We start from the raw sequence: 20,032 nt of genomic DNA, 5'->3' as shown, positions 1-20,032 counted from the left end.
TCTTGTCTTTTCCGGATGATGATTTTGATTTGCTCATGTTTTTACTTTTCAACGATTTAGGATGACTTCTCAGCGTCATTATCGAGTGTTTTGGTTTTGGATAAAGTTTTATCCATTTGCTTGTTTGTGGTTTCCTTTGATTTGTAAATACTTTCGGAAGACTTTGATTTGCTTTTCTCCATGTCTGTCTTAGATTGCTTACTGTTTTCATTTACAATCGACTTATTTATTGTTCCGTCATTGTTTCCTGATTCCATACTTATTTTGTTTTCGCCGGATTTTGAAAATGTTTTCCTTTTCAATTCACTTTTGCTTTTCATGGACTTAATACTTTTGGTTTGCGATGCTTTGTTGGATGAACCTCCAGATTTCTTGGACTTGCTTTCATCAACTGTACCCGAGGTTTTGGTAGACATTTTTGATTTACTTAATGTTTTACCAACACTATTTCCAGATGTTTTTGATTCTGCACTCTTTGCACTAAGTCTTGCAGATCCCGCAGCCCCAATAACGCCGCTGTTGTCGGATACATCGTTCGATTCCTTGGACTTATTTTTATCATCTTTACCCGAGGTTTTGGCAGACATTTTCAATTTACTAGATGTTTTACCAAAACTATTTTCAGGTGTTTTTGATTCTGCACTTTTTGAACTTGTCGATCCCTTTGCCCCAATAACGCCACTATTTTTGGATGCATCGTTCGATTCCTTGGATTTGCCTTCAACATCTTTACCCGAGGTTTTGGCAGACATTTTCGATTCACTTGATGTTTTACCAAAACTATTTTCAGGTGTTTTTGATTCTGCACTTTTTGAACTTGTCGATCCCTTTGCCCCAATAACGCCACTATTTTTGGATGCATCGTTCGATTCCTTGGAATTGCCTTCATCATCTTTACCGGAGGTTTTGACAGACATTTTTGACTCGCTTGATTCCTTTCCTACACTTTTTCTAGATGTTTTTGATTCTACACTTTTTGAGCCTGTTGATTCCTTTGCCTCCATAACGCTGTGATTGTTAGATGTCTTCGAACTTTTTGATTTAGTCGAAGAATTTTGTTCCGAACCTTTGACCTTGTCTGATCCTTCAGTGTAATCATCTGACGACTTTGAATCGACATCATCTTTTCCTGTTGATTTAGTCTCATGGTTTCCCGAACGTTCGTTACTCGATCTTTCTTTAGAGCTTTTATCCATTGATCCAGATTTACTTCTTGAAGAACTGGTAACAACTGTTGCCAATAAACTAACTAATAGCACTAGTGTGATAACCCTCATTCTGGAAGTTTTAGAGATACGAGTGATCGTTCAATAGTAATGAATGAACCAGACAAGCTCCTTTATATACGTTTTTGAATTGATCAGCAAATATTTGACGACTTCGTAATTTTGCAAAGCATCTATGTACTATGTACACTCTTTTGTCTTTATTTTAATACGGAAAAGAAAAAACATTTTTTTTTATATCTTATTGCAGTATATTTAAATTATTTATTTATTTAATATTTATTTATTTATTTATATTTATAAAAACTGTTTTATTTCATGTTATTTGTTATCTATTTTATTTTATTTTGTTTTAGTGGGTGTTGGTGGGTTTAAGTGAGGCAGTGAGGGTGTGATTAGTCGGAATGTATTGAAAAAGATCCGTTCTAAAAGACCGCTTGTTATAAATGAAATAAATAAGGAATATTTTATTGTCATTCACAAAGCTTTAACATTTTAAGCCTATTATAGCATTCGGCGCGATATGACCAGTTATGTGTTGACGTGCCGTAAAAATCCAAACAAACAAACAAAGGATATCACGAATTCTTCTGTATTAGGGATGGGATGGAAATAATTTGAAAATTAGTATTAATGTTGCAATTTTGAAAGTTACTGATATTACTTACTCTATCTTCTATTTGAGTATACTCTGTTTAACTTTATGCGTATCTCTTTTTGCACATATTCTCAGAAAAGTACAACCTGTCTCGTTAACATTTAATAAGTATTCATTTTACTGTCAAAATCTGTTTTTCTAAGGTGGTTGATTTACGCAAGGTCTTATTAGTGTGGAATCGGAACATCTCGGCTACTATCCATAATAACTCCTTATCTGCAGTTGTTGTGAGATAATTAATAAACAAGTTCTTTATAAAGTTTAATAAGTCATCTAAAATTCACCTGTTTTTTATTGTGATGGGACTTTAGCTAAAATCTGACATTGAAAATAATTTAAAAAAAATAGTCGTGCAAGAACTTTTGTACATACAGTTCATCCTAATTGGGAGTATCTATACATCTGTTTCTTAATCCAATTAGCAACCAAGCGTTACCCCTTCTATGTCCCTACCTTTGTATAACAATAAGAATAATAACACTTATATTAATTACTCACTCTGTAGATAAGTGCACAAACAATAATCTTTCGTAGTACATACTAAATTACAAGTATTACGGCACTGGTTTTGGTACAAAAACATACATCAAGTACAATAAAGGGATTTAACGGGGACAAAAACCCCAGTTCCCATGTCACTGATTATGACGAGATATTACCATGGCTAATTAAATTTATATTATTAATGAAAGATCTCTGTTTTAACCTATTAGAAAGGTGAACATGAGTGCAATTTAAATTTGTAGACAGTTTAAAAAAATTATCTTGTTATTTAGAAAATATTTTTAAACTTTTTTCATGCTCTCATTCTGTTGTTTTAAATCATGTATAATGCTTAGGATCAAGAGGGGATGGAGCTCAGCACATCTACTGGGATTTTAGCTTATATTTAGAAATCCCTCTGTGATTTTGATATCGATTTACGTTTTTTAGTAACAATTACGCAAAAGCTAGTGATAACGATGCAAAACATTACAAGTGAAAATTACGCAAAAATATTGAAAACCATGTAATAACTAGTGGGAACCACACAAAAACTATTGAAATTACGCAAAAAATAGTAAATATCACCCAGAAACTAGTGAAAAGCATGCAAAAAATGCAAAAAAATACAAATGAAGATTACACAAAAATATAATTATCACGTAAAATATTTAATACAGTTTCAATACAAAATGTTTAATCGAACAGTAATTTAAATGTGAATAGACGATTATTGGCCGTTTATATGAAGAAAGTACACAAATTAAACGCTGGGCAAATGCGCCTCCCCTCCCCTTTTTTTTCATTCTCCCATTGGGTTTTCTGTGTCCCATGAGTGCTCCAGTGGAATTAAAACCCCATTTTCATACAATGGGAGAAAAAAATCAATGGGATTTTTTTCTTCATTTTTTTAATGTGTTGATTATTATATACTTATAATGAAGTCCGATTATTTATTTATTTATCTATTTATTGCGTTACTGTGATACGTTCTTGTTTAATTTAACTGCACACACATGTTAACATTTACAGGGAAAATCACACTGCCATTTATGATATGCGTGACTAAGGCTACTATGTAAATACATTTTTTTTCATTGCCGAACTATTTTTTTACCGTGGAAGAGACATATATATAACATCTAAGGAAGGATGATAAAATAAATAAAACATCTACCACTGTCTAATTCCAAAATTAAAAGGAATTGTCCAATCATTCCTTTTTGCAGCCTCCGAGTGAGGCTTTTTTTGAGTGTAGAAATTAATGTTTTATAGAAATGTTGGATAAATGAAAAACAAGTGACTTTTTTATTATATTTAATTTAAAATTTGATTTAATACATTGAAAAGATACATATAACAAACATTTTGATTGGCCGATTGAACAAACATGTAATGCTCATTTCATTACATAGAATAAAATATGTTAAAACATCATTTGAAAATATAATCGCTCAACCGAACAAAGAATTCCTGTGGGGGTAGACGTTTTGTTCGGTCAATCGAACAAATATGCTATACACAAGCACATTTCATTAGATGGAAAAATACATCCAGTAAAAAGAGAAAAATAAAGTGTTTTTTTTTGGTCAACCGAACAAAAAATCCTGTATAAGAATTCCTGTATAAAGACATTTAGTTCGTCGACCCAACAACACTGCTATACAAAAACACATTTCATAAAATCATGTTACATCTAATAAAAATATACAAAATTCGGTCGACTGTACAAAAAAAGAAAAAGATGAAAAATCCTGTTCAGGAATTTCCGTATAAGACATTTTGATCTGTCAACCGAAACAAAATATTAATGTAAAAATCCTGTTTAAGAATTTATGCAAAGACATTTTGTTCGGTCGACTGAACAAAAATGCTTTACAAAACCACATTTCATTTGATAGAAAAAAAGCTTACATCAAAATTAAAGATTAACATTAACATATTTTTTGGTCGACCGAACAAAAAAAATGATATAAAATCCTGTTCAAGAATTCCTGTACCAGACATTTTGTTCAGTGGAACTAACAAAAAAAATACGATAACAAATCCTGTATAAGAATGGTTTGTGTAGGACATTTTTGTCGGTCAATCAAAAACAAACTGTTTTACAAAAGCACATTTCATTAGATCAAAAATACATGTTACCTCCAATGAAAATATAAAAAAAAATGTTATTTTTACGACACATAACTGCACACCCAGTCCTACTTTCTTGAGTTTTTGAACATCTAACATGTTCTAAATACATTATTGAAGTATCATTAAGGTGACAACGGAGTCAATTACCACTGAAAATACCTAAAATGAGATTTTTTGCTTAGTATATTTATCAACCTTTTCTGAACACATTCGTGATTTAATTTTGGAAGCAGTTAGTCCAAAAAATGTGTTTTTAAACGTTTTAAAACGGTTCCTGTACTATTTTTATCTGCTATCGCGTAACCTGTCAATTATCGTTAACGCTCCGCCCCCTGTTGAGCATCAATGAGGGAAATCGGTAGTTCCATATATCCGTGAATTACCGTCCATACTGGTCCATACTACTCGTAATTCATGTATCGTACAAATACCGTACATCTTTTATGAATATCGTCTACCTTTTAGTTAGCCTTTTTTATAAAATAAGAAATTGTCGGCCAATGTACGTAACATAATGTATGAAACATAAATAATTAAGCATAGCGACAATTAAATCGCACGACCACGGGGTTGATTAAAAATATAGTTGCTAAAATATCCATAATGTGTGAAAATAATTTGTCTGTCCCGTTAATCTGATAGATATTACATTGAGTTTATGGACTTTTGTACGGATTCAAGGGCTTGCTTTACATTCAACCTCGTTTTCTAACAATGTCAAGTAAAACAACAACAAAAACAGACAACATTTTTTATGTGAACGCCTATATGACTTGTGGTAAGGTCTCCCTGACACATTTCTAAACCATTTAGGTTGTCTAAGGATGATTATTTCTCTATGAATCAATAAAAAAAGATAATAAAATAAATTATCAGTGAATGCTTTGAATAAATTGTTCGCTAGTAAATCGAACACAGTACTAATAAACCTGGGAGAAAGTTTGGTATTTATTGTATATCCCAGTAGAAACTGGATCTCTATGCCGTGCATAGATGATTTTCATGATAATAGAAGTCAAGAAGGTCAGATCATAATGATCGAGTGATACCTTTTATTTCTATTAAAATATGTGAAGCATTTATATCAATTGGAGGAAGAAATATATAAATTCCGTTCTTATTTGTACATCTACCATGGACTTTAAAAGACTGTCAGAAGCTCAGTTTTTTTGTTATTTTAATTTATATTTTAACGGAATTTCATACACGAGTACACAGATAGAGTGACACTGGTATAATATAATAATAATGCTGATGATAATAATAATAAACTTCAAATGTGAAACAATTAAATACCCCGCTAGCGGTGCACAAATACGTCCCATTTCCCCCCACCGAGTGCCTCAAATTTTACCGAAAGTCACGTGACATGTGCAACCGATACCAGACTGACGGTAAATCACGTTAAGATTTGAAGAAATTTCTGTTATAAACTGATATTAATCAGCAACTTTTTAATTGGTCAGATGTCACTTGGTCATAAAATGTTGTTAGAGTATGTTACCGCAACTTGTGACCCTCTCTGGTGCGATATTTGTGTATTATGTAATTATTTAGCGTGAAACGAAGGGGTCCGAGAGAGAACAGCCGATTTATGACACTTCGTTTGATGCGGGTCGGACTAACTTTGAATCGGCATAACTTTTTTAATAATCAAGCAATTAACATGCGGTTTAAAGCACATGAAAGGGAATTCATTTACGGAGGGAACCGTGTCAGGGATTTTTGTGTGCTCAATCAGCGACTTAATTATCTTTAATTACGTAATATGTATGGTGAAAAAAGTCGCATAAAATGTTCGACGTTACGTAATATTTTTTTGAGAAAAGATAGAAAAAATTTGAGACACGGTTCCCCAGATATTATAAGTATGTTTATTTTCCAAAAGTTTGATGACAAAAAAAATAAAAAATGACTTTGATATGACGATTTAAAATTTTAGGATTTTTATTAAAAATCAATCATTTACAAAGGCATTTTTTTCAAATATGTTATTTTTTATGATGATCAACGACATTTAATGCACAAAGATTAAATAAATAACAATTATTACTAAAATAAGTTGGTTTAAATGACATTTATGTGATTACCACGGAAAGTGTCTGTTGTCACCTTAAACACAGATTTGACCTTTAAAAAATATATAAAAATTACTGACTTCTGAGGCATAATGTGCCTTTAAATAAATAAAAATAAAAAAGTAGCATTTTCTTTCGGTTAGTCATTAATGTGGGCTAAAACATCAGAGTTGCTGTTTATCAGTGTGTGATCGTAAAAGGCGGATAAATGGGTTTAAAACAAGAGCCTTTACATCTCCTAGATCCAGCAGGTGATGTGGTTTTGAACCCACACGTGTGTTGCTTTAAGTTGTATCATCCGGGGTTTGCCAAAATCATATGTTTCGGCGCCATGTTACCTAAATTGTGAAGCGAAGTAAAACCAAACAAACTAAACCAAACACTAAGCCCGGCATTACCTTTTACTGCATACTACACATGTACTCACAATAATATAGCATTACCCATTCAATTCTTTAAAAATAAGTATATTTGAAAAACAAAAGCTTTGCTTTTAAATTGAATAATTTACCCGAATGTTCAATTTTCAGACATCAGCAGCCTAAATGCAATTAGGCATTTGTGTATTCTTGAAAGATTATTTTTTGATTATGTTAAATTTTCAAACCAAACAGTCCTACAGGTTCATCAATTCCTTCATGGTCCTACTGCGTCATTGATTATTTTATGGTCATTCAGAATAATTGATATTTTAATGGTTCTTCAGAATAATTGATTCCTTAATGGTCCTTCAGGATAGTTGATTACTTAATGGTTCTTCATGATAATTTATTCCTTAATAGTCCTTCAGAATATTTGATTCCTTTATGGTCCTTCAGAATAATTTATCGTTCATAGTCCTCCAGGAATTATTGTTTTCTTCATAGTCCTTCACTATCATTGTTTTCTTCATAGTCATTCAGGATCATTGTTGTCTTCATGGTCATTCAGGATCATTGATTCTTGCATAGCAGATGGCGTTTCCGCGAGTGTTACCCATTTTGGAAATTTCATCTGGCATGGGGGTGCCAGATGAGTCGCGTGCCAAACAACAACGTCATTTTAGCGCCCTTTATGAATGAACATCGTTAAAATGACGTCGTTTTAGAAGGGAAATATGTACTTAGGATGACGTCGTTTCGCCGTTAAATTTTAAGTTGTAAGTTCATACGATATTGTAAGAAAATAGTTATGGATGAAATGACTTAAATTTCCATGAACATATATCATATTGAGGTAAACCATTTTAAATATGAAATAATATGGCAGAATATGCAGGAAATAATATCTGACATATATCTGACGAACCGCAACATATGACAGATATTATTATTCCAGCACATTAGTGTTGAAGATTGGATACCGTCCGCTAACCTCACAGGAACAGACTCAGTCAAACCGAATCTGCAACTTTAATATAATTATAACATTGTTTTCATTGCTTCCGATGGATAACCTTTTTTCCAGATTGTCATTAATGTTCCTAGTTACTAATCAAGCACTCCCAGTAAAATCATAGCAACCATTTACAAAGGACATGTTGACCATTTTCACGGAAAGGCTTTTGTACGCCTTGTCATATTCATAGGGGCGACTTTTGTCCACCTATCATTTTTACGGGGAAGCGAAGAGGCTTTTGCCCGCCTTGTCATTTTTACAGGATGGGTCTTTTTTAAATTTATTTATTTTTTATAATTTGAATTTATAATTAATTTTAACACTATTAAAAACAATAAAAGAACACCTCTCAAATAGATTTATTTCATTGTATTTATATTAAACGTGCTATACATATCTTAGAGCATCCTCTTAGAAAAGAAAATGATTATATTGTTAAAAGTAACATGTATATATAACTGGTTTAAATATAATTGTCTTGCTTCATGTACATGGTATTGCGATTTAATACGGATAAACACTTGTTTATCACGTGACTGTATTGAATAAAATATAGATTTATCAATTTTGTATATATGTAACGCTTATGTACCTTTGCTACAAATCTAATGAAATATAATGTTCTGTTCTGTTCTTGTCCGCCCTCTTATTTTTGGTATGAAGGGCTTTTGTCCGGGAGTGCTGTGGTCCGTTTCCCGTTTAAACCTTTTAAAAATGTTATTGATATCAACTACGTGCTTTCCCTGTATGTTTTTGAAGACTTTTTTGTGTTTATAATAATTATTTCAAGAAGTAAAATTAAGTAAAAAAATAAACACTCGTATTTATAAAATCTTTGTTTTTAATTTAGCAGTCGTAATTATAGCTTTTTGTTAAAAGCTATGTTTTCTAATAGAATTTAATAAGTTGAACTAACATACACTTGTCTATGAACGCCTGCACTGTGCAGGAAGGACGGTGGTCTTTTTTCATTATGCGGTTTTCTCTTTTGCAACTAAATAATACAGTCTGACGAACTTGCATAGCAACAAGGCGTGTTATAATAAGTTCTTTAATTTACAATATCTTTTTTTATATACCTGTTACAGTCTGTAATTCCCTTCAATGACATTTTAAATTTTCTATATGAAATATGAAATATATTGTGCCCTTAAAGACATATTTTTATGAATAAACTCTCTATTCTATGCAGATTGATATAATCATTCACTTAAGACCAAGGCAAGGGGAGATACTCCCGGTATGCCACGGTGCTGGGGGTGTTCAATTTATTAACATGCATTTTTTATGCATTACACACTCACGCCCGGCAAACTGTCGCTCCACTTCAAAATTGTGGTGTACGGTAAAACGAGCGAACGGCATTTCCGAGATAGAGCGGAAGTCCGATTTAAACGCCTAATTGTAAGTATTGTTTATGTTTTTGTCTGTTAGTCATTTAAGTTGTATTTTTTTGAAAAACGGAAAATGTAGTTCCGTGTAGGATTGATTTAGGCTTCCAATTATCTAAGCTGTTACAAAAAGAAAATTATATTAAGCCCGGGAGAACTTTTCTCCCTGACGAAGCGAACGATTATTTGTAGAATATTGAACTTCCCAACCATAGAAATGCCATACCCTTCGGATTTCTTGAAAAAGTGTATAAGTAAATTATCAACCCGTAATAAGAACTTGTCCCTCGTGCAAAATAAATACTCCTGAAGGAATTCTTAAATTTGTAAATCGATATTTTTCGAAAGTAGTGGAGCGAAAGGGCAAGAGATGGAGCAAAAGGTTCGATGTTGAGCGCAAGGCGATATTTATTTGACGTATTAGGAGGAGCGTAGTCAATGATTTTTTACATATAAAAGCTATAGAAGTTTAAATAAACGTGATCAAGTGTTGAGACCGAGATATATATATACCTTTTAAAGACAACTAATAAAGTGTGATATCCTTTCAACGACTATAGCGTAATAAATGTAATCGCGAAGGTGTTACCTATGGCTGCCGTGTAGATTCCATTATTTATGTTCGAAATTTGGATGAGGCCCGACCATTGAATCATACACATGTTTGCATGGCATAATACAGGATGCCACTTATTCGAGGTCAATCATGATTTTTCACACGGTTATGTACATTTAAAAACGTGTGTCCGTGCAAATTCGACAAAATCAAATATTTTCAGTTGTACCGCGAACAAATAGAAATTTCTACTATAACTAGGTCTATTATATTATTGATAATTTTAGTCCGTTCTGCCTTTTTTATTACGTTCGTTTTGTGCATAGATAAACAAACTAAATCTTAGATATTTATTTTAACTTATTTTTTTCTTAAACCAAGATTTGTACTGCAGTGTTTGATTATAAAAGTTAACATTTCTATTTACACTTTGAGAGGAAAATAAAAACTAAACAACAATGCTAAATAAGGGAGGAAGTATCTTGAAACATAACTGGAACACGTGTTATATCCTTATAACGAACGACACCTTTCAACCTTTCATAGCTTCCCAACCCTTTCCCAAATTTCATGAAACTGGCTTTTTTGGTTTCTCTAACATTTACGTTAGAGTTTTTAATGACAGAAATCTTGTAAACGAACTCGTTTTTAAAAATTTTTTAAATTTTAAGGGTTTCCAGCTTTGCAAAATTTTTTTTCTTTCTGACCGAAATCAAATTTTTCAAAAAACATAACATTTTTGGCGGAAAATCCCCGTTACACGTACATTTTCCCTGCTGGGAAAACATTTTTTCGGGGGACAACTGAAAAAATTCGTTTTGCGAATTTGCAGGGACACATTTTTTTAAATTTTTCAAAACCCGTATGAAAAATCATTTGACCTAGAATAAGTGGCACCCTGTATTATCCATGCTAATGGTTGTTTCAAGGGTCGGCCTCATTCCAAATTTCGAACATAAATAATGGAATCTACACGGCAGCCATAGGTAACACCTTCGCGATTACATTTATTACGCTATAGTCGTTGAAAGGATATCACACTTTATTAGTTGTCTTTAAAAGGTATATAAATTTGTATATATCTCGGTCTTAACACTTGATCATGTCTATTTTAACTTCTTTAGCTTTTATATATAAAAAATCATAGACTACGCTCCTCTCTAATACGTCAAATTAATATCGCCTTGCGCTCAACATCGAACCTTTTGCTACATCTCTTGCCCTTTCGCTCAACTACTTTCGAAAAATATCTATTTACAAATTTAAGAAATCCTTCAGGAGTAATTTATGTTGTACGAAGGACAAGTTCTTATTACGGATTGATAATTTACTAATACACTTTTTCAAGAAATCTGAAGGGTATGGCATTTCTATGGTTGGGAAGTTCAATATTCTACAAATCATTGTTCGCTTCGTCAGGGAGAAAAGTTCTCCCGGGCTTAATATAATATTCTTTTTGTAACAGCTTAGATCATTGGAAGTCTTAATCAATCCTACACGGAACTACATTTTCCGTTTTTCGAAAAAATACAACTTAAATTAATTACAAGACCAAAACATAAACAATACTTACAACTAGGCGTTTAAATCGGCCTTCCGCTCTATCTCGGAAATGCCTTTCGCTCGTTTTACCGTACACCACAATTTTGAAGTGGAGCGACAGTTTGCCGGGCGTGACACTGTAGTGAATTAGCTGATACACATTTTGGTACCTGAAAGGCTTTATCTGCCCCTCGTCGAACGAAGGATTTATTGTGTTGTTTTTACTTTTATAAATTAACCTAAATGTCCTTTAGTCGCGAGACAATTTAAGTGTGTTCGGATTTTTTAATTTAATTGCACAACCCTTCACATTTTCTGCATTTGTTACCGCATTTGTTATCGCTTAATTTTCAATGTTTTCAAGTGTTGTACTTTCACATTCATGTTGAATGGTATTGTCAGTGGATAATCAAGCGAATACTGATACAGAATAATTGCTGCCAAGTATATGACAGACTCTGTAAGAAACCAGTCGTTCTCATAAATAATGACAGGATATGAAATACAGGTATAATGTGTATTCGTGCTAATGTACACTGTTTTTTTCTACTCATGTTTTGGTATTTATTTTGATTATAAGAAAAATACCAATGATATTATTGACATTTCTAGATTTTGTTTCTATATTTTTCTGGACATTTACATTTACTTAAAATGCACTGGATTGATAGAATGATGTTATTTCATTTTAGTACAGTAATCCCGACAGGGACTTTGGTCTCTTTCTTGTGAGCTTCCGGAACGTCGGTGGTTCTACCCAAGTGCCCGCCTGTGCCTAAAATAATGCACCTAAGGGCATCTGAGGGTCTTCTGCCATCAATGAAGCTGGAAAGTAGCCATATGACCAATACCGTGGGCATCTGGTGTGAAATCTCAGGTATTCTGAAACTACGTGGACGGGAAAGTAAAATCAGTCCAGTATGGATTCTAAATTTTGTAGATTTTACTGCTGCAAACTTCCTTCCTTTTGTCAATGAGGTTTTTCCCGAAAACTATCTCAGTGTTTGTCTTCAGTAACATATTTCAATTTACTTTTTGTATAGCAATTTAATGCTATATGAGGATGTCCTCTCCATTTTACAAAACAATTTAACATCGAGATATTTGGTTAATCCACTATGTTAAGAAAGCAAACATTCAATTTACTTAAAGTGACATTATGCTCATTTGTTTCTTATTCAAGTTGAGGTTGATTCATTTCAAAAGATTGACCGTTATATTGGTGATTGACCAACAGTTGTTAATGTTCAGGATAAATATAATCTGCTAAAGATACATTAAAAGACTGCCCCACTCTTTTTATAAATTGAAAGTTACATGTCAACTCCGATACATCTTTACAAAACTTTCATTGCGACACGTGAGTTATCTTTCATTCATGTAAAGTAAGTTATAAAATTGAATGGAATTATGGCAAAATGTTATTTATTTTTGACTTTCAATTGTTCACTCATTATATATCTTTGAATGGGCTTAATGCCACTTTAAGGAAAATATTTACGCTTCATTTAAAACAAACAACACACTAGGATGAAGCTGACTGGTTCAGCATATGTTTTATGAAGGTCATAGGTGCAGGACATAATGCAGTTAACCAATAACCACGTGTTTTAGGAAGGAACTGGATTACGCCGTGTGTTGACGTCATATTACGCGTCATAAAATGTGCAATTTTCAAAAATACGGCGCTTTACGTTGTTGTTTCTGGCGTACTTTGATATCTAATGCTAGTTCTATGTACAGGTAAGTTTGAATGCAAGTCAAAAGCACTTTCATGCTGTTATTCACTTTCGATATCGTCTTCCAAATAATTGAAAGTATAGTACATTTTTTGTATTGGTTTTAACCCATTGCTTCATGAGCATTTTGTGAAAAATGGCTGTTTTCATTGAAAAGTCTCCCGTTACAAGTTCAAATTGCTATAATACTATAAAAACTGCTTCAACACTAATCAAACTTGGCACAAATGTTGACTGGACCATTGTCCTTGCAACAACATGCTCAGGCTTAAATTTTCTGTTACCATGGCAACGAGGGGACATCTCAAAATTGCCAAAAATCACTATTTTGCGTTGATTTTTTCCATCAAAATTGATTTCAAAGTGCTGCAACTTCTCAATGGATTGAGATAGAGTCAAATGCTTTTCAGCGTTGGTTACACGTTACCTTATGATCAATCTGGGGTCATTTACAGCCTCTCACAAGTCCAAAATTTTCTTGGCGAGGAGGGGGACTCCGCCCCCCTTCAAACCCCCCAAACAGAAGGGGGCACATCCCCCTTCTGGCAACCCCCTGATGTATCTTTTGGTTGGGGGGCCGCGCCGAAAAAAGGGTCACTTTTTTTAACAACATTTCTCAAACAAAAACAAGTGTTTGGGGCCTAAATAAGGTATTTTTTCATCATTTGAGACAACAAAAGGGGGGGGGGGTGAAAAAGGCGTTAAAAGGCGTGTATATGAAGTAATGGGTTAAAGGCGCTGTGATAATCTAAATTTCATGTTTCTGTGATTAAATATCAGGATACAGGCTTTTATTCCGGATTATAAACACCTTAATACTATGACAAAAAATAAAAACAAACAATTTCTATTTTTTATATTTTATTATTTTTTTTTCATTTATTTTATAATGCCATCTTTAAATTTGTATTTTTTACACATTTTTTTGTTTAACTATGTACAATGTCTTTTTTTTATCACTGGGGGATTATTTTTTGTATTTTTTCATCTTTGCAGGGGGACTATTTACAGGAGAAAGTTTATCGCATTTCTTGGTCGGCATCGGTAAGTCATAATATATAAAATTGGCTAAAATCATAGTCGGTTATAACGGTCCATGGTAGGTCGATCGGGGTTTAGGTATATTCTTGGTTGATTATTCGTGGTTAGTCTATTTTCCTTTGGACGGTCCATTTTCTGAAATTAAACAAAATAGATTATGTAAGTCATTATCATCATCATCATTATCATCATCGTTACGATTATCATCATTATCATTGATATATTTATGAAATTAGTAGATAAGGAAGAAGTTAAGTAATTTTTCTTTCACATGACGTAATAACAATCGTTTTAATAAAAAAGTGAAATTACAAATACTATCTTATGTGCATTTGATATATGTAAACGTATCTTGTAAAATAAAATTCTACTTTGCCTTATTTTGGCATTACATAATCATGGTAACAAGATTACTCAGGCAATGAGAATATTTTTCATATTTCCAAACCAACGTATTTTGCTGAATTTTGACAAACATTTAAAGATGGAATTATCACTACTTTAAAATGAAATGAATAATGTCACTATACTTTGCATATTTTCCAGTGTTTTAGTTATAAAATATATCTGGTATATTTTATGACTCACAGGTAAAATGTAAAGAAAATAGTGTCACTCACGAGGTCTGGCAACTCCTTGGCAAACTTGACAACTGCACGCAGCTATTACAGGAACGAACATGGTCTTCAATTTCTGAGATTTACCTTCACCACAGAGCACGTTCACTTCCTTGTAACTTCTGACGTCACCCGTACAGCATCTGATGACGTAACAAACAGCCAAAAGTTAGTAAAATCTATTATAGTTATGTCAATTTTGGAAGTTTAAATTGACAAAATGATGAGGAATCAATGCACATTTGCCATTTATTGATCAACGTTACTGTGCTGCTCAAGCAAAATTCTCGAAATATGTTTACGATTATTCTATACATATGGAATACTTGTTCAAGTATATGGCATGTACATAAGTGCAAAAGAGTTCGTTAGGTAATCTTAGTGTTCAGACATTCAGCATTCAGGACCAAAGTTCAACACCGAAGTGATCAGCACTAACAATCTATGTCTCCATATTTACTTCGCATTGATTGTGAGACAGCTTTAGGAATCTTAAAATAGTTTCAAGAAGTGAACCTTCTTCAACTCTGACCCTTTATATTTTTGAACTAGTTTTGCTCTTGAAATTCGAGTTTGTTTGGCTTTTTTGCATTTTGATTTAAAAATCTTTTTCTCCAACATTCCCTTGGAACATTGGCTGGCTTTCTAAAATGAGCTATATATTTCTACTCTTGTTTTGGTTTTAACAATATCCATTTCTTCTTCCTTCATATTTCAAACAAAATTTCAATACATAAATTACAACCAGGATTGAGTAGAAAGTTTAAAGCTTATATGAAACTCTCTCCTGAAAGTCTTACTCTTGTGGTTCGAAGTGTTTACAAAATAAAATTTGTTGGACAATGGGCGATCAGGAGTATAACTTTATCTGCTTTTGGACATCCAAAAACATTTCATTTAATTAATTTTTTCTGTGTTTTTTTTTTCTCGTTTAGAAATAAGCTCCGGAAATATCAGAAACTTTAAACTCACCTGCACTCGTTGTCAAGCATGGCGTCGGTCTTGGCTAGAAGCATTGGGACCGAGGTACTGTTACCGCATGATCCCTCGCAATATGTGAACTCTATCTTGGATACGGACCGACAGAAATGGCTTGGATCCTCCAGGTAGTCGGATCGTTTGTACAATGTGCACGAATCTTGAAATGAGTAAAAAGATGTGGTTAAGATAATGTTTATGATTTTATGTTTTATCTATATTTGAAATTCTAATGGAAAATCTAATGGCCCATTGTAGACCAATTCACTTTAAACGCTCACAAGTTTTGACTCACGATTATTTCTGCAAAAGGTCAAGTTTAAGCAATGGATTTAATTTTGATTGTGTTTAAATAACCGACTTCGCTGTCTTAACTATACTATGCTGGTTTTACACGTGACACCAAGGAGACAAGAGAAACTAGCACCATATAATATTTTTAATTTTATGTTGTTTTTTGTGTAACAATGCCTTACCTGTACGTTCAACACATCTTGGGCAACATGGGTTTGGTACGTCGTAGCTGAGTACTTCACCCTGAAATTCAAACATACATTTAGTGTGTGACTGTGAGAAAATCTTAACCTGCTTTAACTGAAAGTGATTAGCCTTTGCCACCAGTATAAAGCCAGGCCAGCATGCACATTCATGCAGTCTGATCAGGCTCTATACGGTTGGCTGACTTTAAATTTTCATTTGGATATCCCCCAAAGTGTAAATGGACAACTCCATATAAAGATACTGGTCAAGTTTATCGAACAAATTCAGCAGGAATAATGTGAAAGAAGTGGAATTCAATTTAACGCTTTTACAAAACAATGCAAGAAATAATGATCTTTTCTTAAAAAAAATAAAATTAAAAAGAATAAAGAAAAAAATAATAATGGGATGCCTACCTCTCCACATTCGGGTATTTCACAAACAGGCGTACATTTAACACTTCCGGCAATACACTCGCAGACGGAACATTCGTTGTCCTCGGATGGCCAGGTCTCGCCAGACTGTAACAACAAACACATTGAATAATTGTCAAAAATAAATGTCAGGTGAGCTAGATTTAATGTAACACATTAATTGAATATTTGCGTTTATCTTTTTATACATATTTAATAGTTCAATACATAAACTTAGATGAAAACTAAAAGCCGTCAGACGGACTGAATGCTTTCTTATCGTTTACAACTCCTTTATTTCATTATAAAATGGCTCAACTTTTATTGCTATAAAAATAACATTTACCTTCTTATATTCACCGTCAACAAAGCATTTGTCACACTCGTTAACTTTTACGCAATCACCGTTCTCGTCACGGAAGTAGTCATCTTCGCAGACACAGCCGTCCTTGAGTTTCTCCTCACAGTTTTCAGGTACTCCACTAAGTCTGTTCTCACAAGTGTGCTCACACAACGTGTGGTTGGAATATTCTTCATTAGGTCCGCAGCCTTTTTTGATAAAAATAAGAGCCTTTGCTAATTTGTGAACGCAAAAGAAACCCCTAAGAATATTTTATTTTCGTAGAGGCGATTTATACAAAAAAGCCGAGCAAAATAATCCATTAGCAACATTGTAAAAATCTTTAATGAAGACACTGCAAAGTATGGAAGTCATAAAACTTATTATTAACATTAGTAAAGACATGTATTTAATGAACCCATCTTATACTCTTACTAATAAATATAAATAAAAAATAAAAAACCTCAGAACACGACAATATCCAGATATTTTTTTATTCTTTTCGTAAGCATTTCATAGCATTTTGTGATTTAACTCTGTAAATAGGTTATCTAATAGTAGTAAAAATGTTTGTAAAACTTACGACATGCTTTCTTATAGCATAAGGCAGAATCGTTGAGGTCTGGACAATCCGGAAGTTCCGGTCCACGAATGCGTCTGGTTCTGGTCTTTCGGCCAACACCGCAATCCTCGGAGCAATCCGACCAGTCCGACCATTGGGTAACATTACATTTCACTGTAACAAGATTATTTGATTAATTGTATATCATATTTCACTTAAATTTCACTGTAACAAGATTATTTGATTAATTGTATATCATATTTCACTTAAATTTCACTGTAACAAGATTATTTGATTAATTGTATATCATATTTCACTTATATTTCACTGTAACAAGATTATTTGATTAATTGTATATCATATTTCACTTACATTTCACTGTAACAAGATTATTAGATTAATTGTATATCATATTTCACTTTTTATGTTATGAATTTTAGTAATTTTCCTACTCCATATAACAATGAAATATTCATGAATACGTATTTGTATTATAAATATTACTTACTGTCACACTCGTGCTCCAAGCAAGATTCAGTTTCTTGTAAGACCTTGGCACAATTGTCACTGTTGGCGCCATTTTCGTATTCACGTGCACGTGTCCTGGTTCCTCTTCCGCACGTGGTAGAACATTCAGACCATACACTCCAGGCGGAAACTGTACAGCCTGTAACACATAAAACATACGAGACGTGCAAAAGTTTATGATTTCCTTGGAATTTAGCAGTGATTTAAGGGACGCCTATCAAAGTCTTCTTCACCGATTGAAATTTTCTTTTAAATCGAATTTTTCCAAAAAATCTGAACTTACCCTGTTTTATTTTTTTTATCTCAAACTTTTGCTATTTTAGTAATATTTTATATAATTATAACGTCGAAGATTACATTTGTACATGTATTAAGTCAATTTGTGATCTAATGATTATTACATCTATACGCATCCCTCTCAGTTTTTTAATTATAGCTTTACAAAATAATCTTTAATACAATTATAGGCTACAATCATAATCGTTTAAGGCTTTTCTAGGACATCGTTTCTAGGACATCGTTTCTAGGACATCTTTCTAGGACATCGTGGTGTTTGTAGAACAGAACAGATATGTATACATAACTGGTGCATTTTGCATTTTAATTATATTATTACTATTATGATATTCTGCAATTCGTTTGACATTACTCATACATGTAATTCTTATAAACTCACAAGACACATCACTGTTGCATGGTTTATTGTCAGAGTTACGTCCCTTGCATGGTGCGCCACCACACTGAGGAAGTGGGTCATTACATTGCCTGTATCTATTGGTTACGCCGCCATCGCACGTTCTACTGCACGTGCTCCACGAGCTCCATTCGGACCAGTTACCGTCAACTGAAAAGAAACAGTGAAGTATGAATAAAACATAACTATTTTGTTATCACATTGCAGGCACGGGGGATGTACAGTGAAAACTCGTTACATATTTTGTATGTAATTTCGAACCTGAATTTTCACAAATACATGATTAATGCTATCTCCGGAAATGACGCAATTGGTGAAATTAATAAAATTGGTGAAATTAATACGCGCATAAGAAGGTTAGAATAATGCGTGGGACAAAGAAAGTAAGATATACACACCAATGGCATGTGTATCATTTTCGCAAAGTTCTCCCTTTGTTGTGCAGTGACAGACCTCACAGCCTTCTTCTTTAGTGACGTCACCAATGTGATACGGTTGGCCGCGAATGACGCAATCGGCTGGACATGGTTTTCTCGGACAATCCTCTGTGTCAACCTTCTCACCACATGTGTATGGATCGCCATTCATCAAAATTCTACAGTACAAAAGGAATAATTATATATGTCATGTACAAATTTAAAAAGCGGAACGAAAAGTAAAGAAAAAACGTGTTGTATTTTATTTATGGTATTTCCGTATTTTTGCCTTATTTCTCTTGTCACAAAATAACCAGTAAAAGAAATACATATATGTTAAGCCTTTAAGAATCATAATTTACCTGTATCTGTTCCTGGTAGCCTCACCACAGGTATCACTACACTCTCCCCATGGTCCCCAGGTCTCCCACTCGCAACCTGATATATTAAGAGAGTAAATAATAATACAAGATTTATGATCAACAAGGGAAAATTTTTCTTCTTTTATTTATATCTATTCCAAATCAAGTTCTTTTCCGTTGAAATGGTTGTGGTAAGGTACTTTTAAAACTGCATCGATCAACTTAACTCCAAGGCGAAATCGTAAACCACTCTATATTTCAAAGCCTTGGTCTTATTTGATGATTTTAGCATTCACATTATTTCTATGTTTTTCCTTTTATTAATTACTGAATCTAATATTTCATTCGCGCTTGTTTGTTTTAAAATGCAATAAAAATTATAAAACTTAAGTCAGGATCTTTATGGCATCCT

General features: G+C 33.1%; 2 protein-coding genes across 2 annotated transcripts; both read right to left on the bottom strand.

Moving 5' to 3' along the window:
• Nucleotides 1-56: 56 nt before the first annotated feature.
• Nucleotides 57-1,277, bottom strand: LOC132744906 (sericin 1-like). The gene has a single exon (XM_060733698.1). It carries the CDS (start codon nt 1,275-1,277, stop codon nt 57-59), a length of 1,221 nt encoding a protein of 406 aa, XP_060589681.1.
• Nucleotides 1,278-14,033: 12,756 nt separating this feature from the next.
• LOC132744905 (SCO-spondin-like) lies at nt 14,034-19,696 on the bottom strand (the record flags this gene model as incomplete). Its single annotated transcript, XM_060733696.1, has 11 exons — nt 14,034-14,365; nt 14,851-14,990; nt 15,820-15,985; nt 16,302-16,362; nt 16,722-16,826; nt 17,065-17,267; nt 17,642-17,794; nt 18,129-18,287; nt 18,825-18,992; nt 19,241-19,437; nt 19,621-19,696. Coding segments are annotated over 11 exons (1,454 nt in total), but the record flags the coding sequence as incomplete, so codon positions are not given.
• Between the last annotated feature and the right edge of the window lie 336 nt (nt 19,697-20,032).

The sequence above is a fragment of the Ruditapes philippinarum genome, unplaced genomic scaffold (assembly GCF_026571515.1).
Source record: "Ruditapes philippinarum isolate M1 unplaced genomic scaffold, ASM2657151v2 ctg16152_1_1_1_1, whole genome shotgun sequence".
NCBI lineage: Eukaryota > Metazoa > Mollusca > Bivalvia > Venerida > Veneridae > Ruditapes > Ruditapes philippinarum.
Note: the sequence above shows the minus strand (reverse complement) of the source record. Positions and strands in the feature narration are given on the sequence as shown.

Excerpts from the sequence above, each read along its gene's own strand:
- LOC132744906 (XM_060733698.1), bottom strand. The coding sequence starts at position 1,277 with ATGAGGGTTATCACACTAGTGCTATTAGTTAGTTTATTGGCAACAGTT.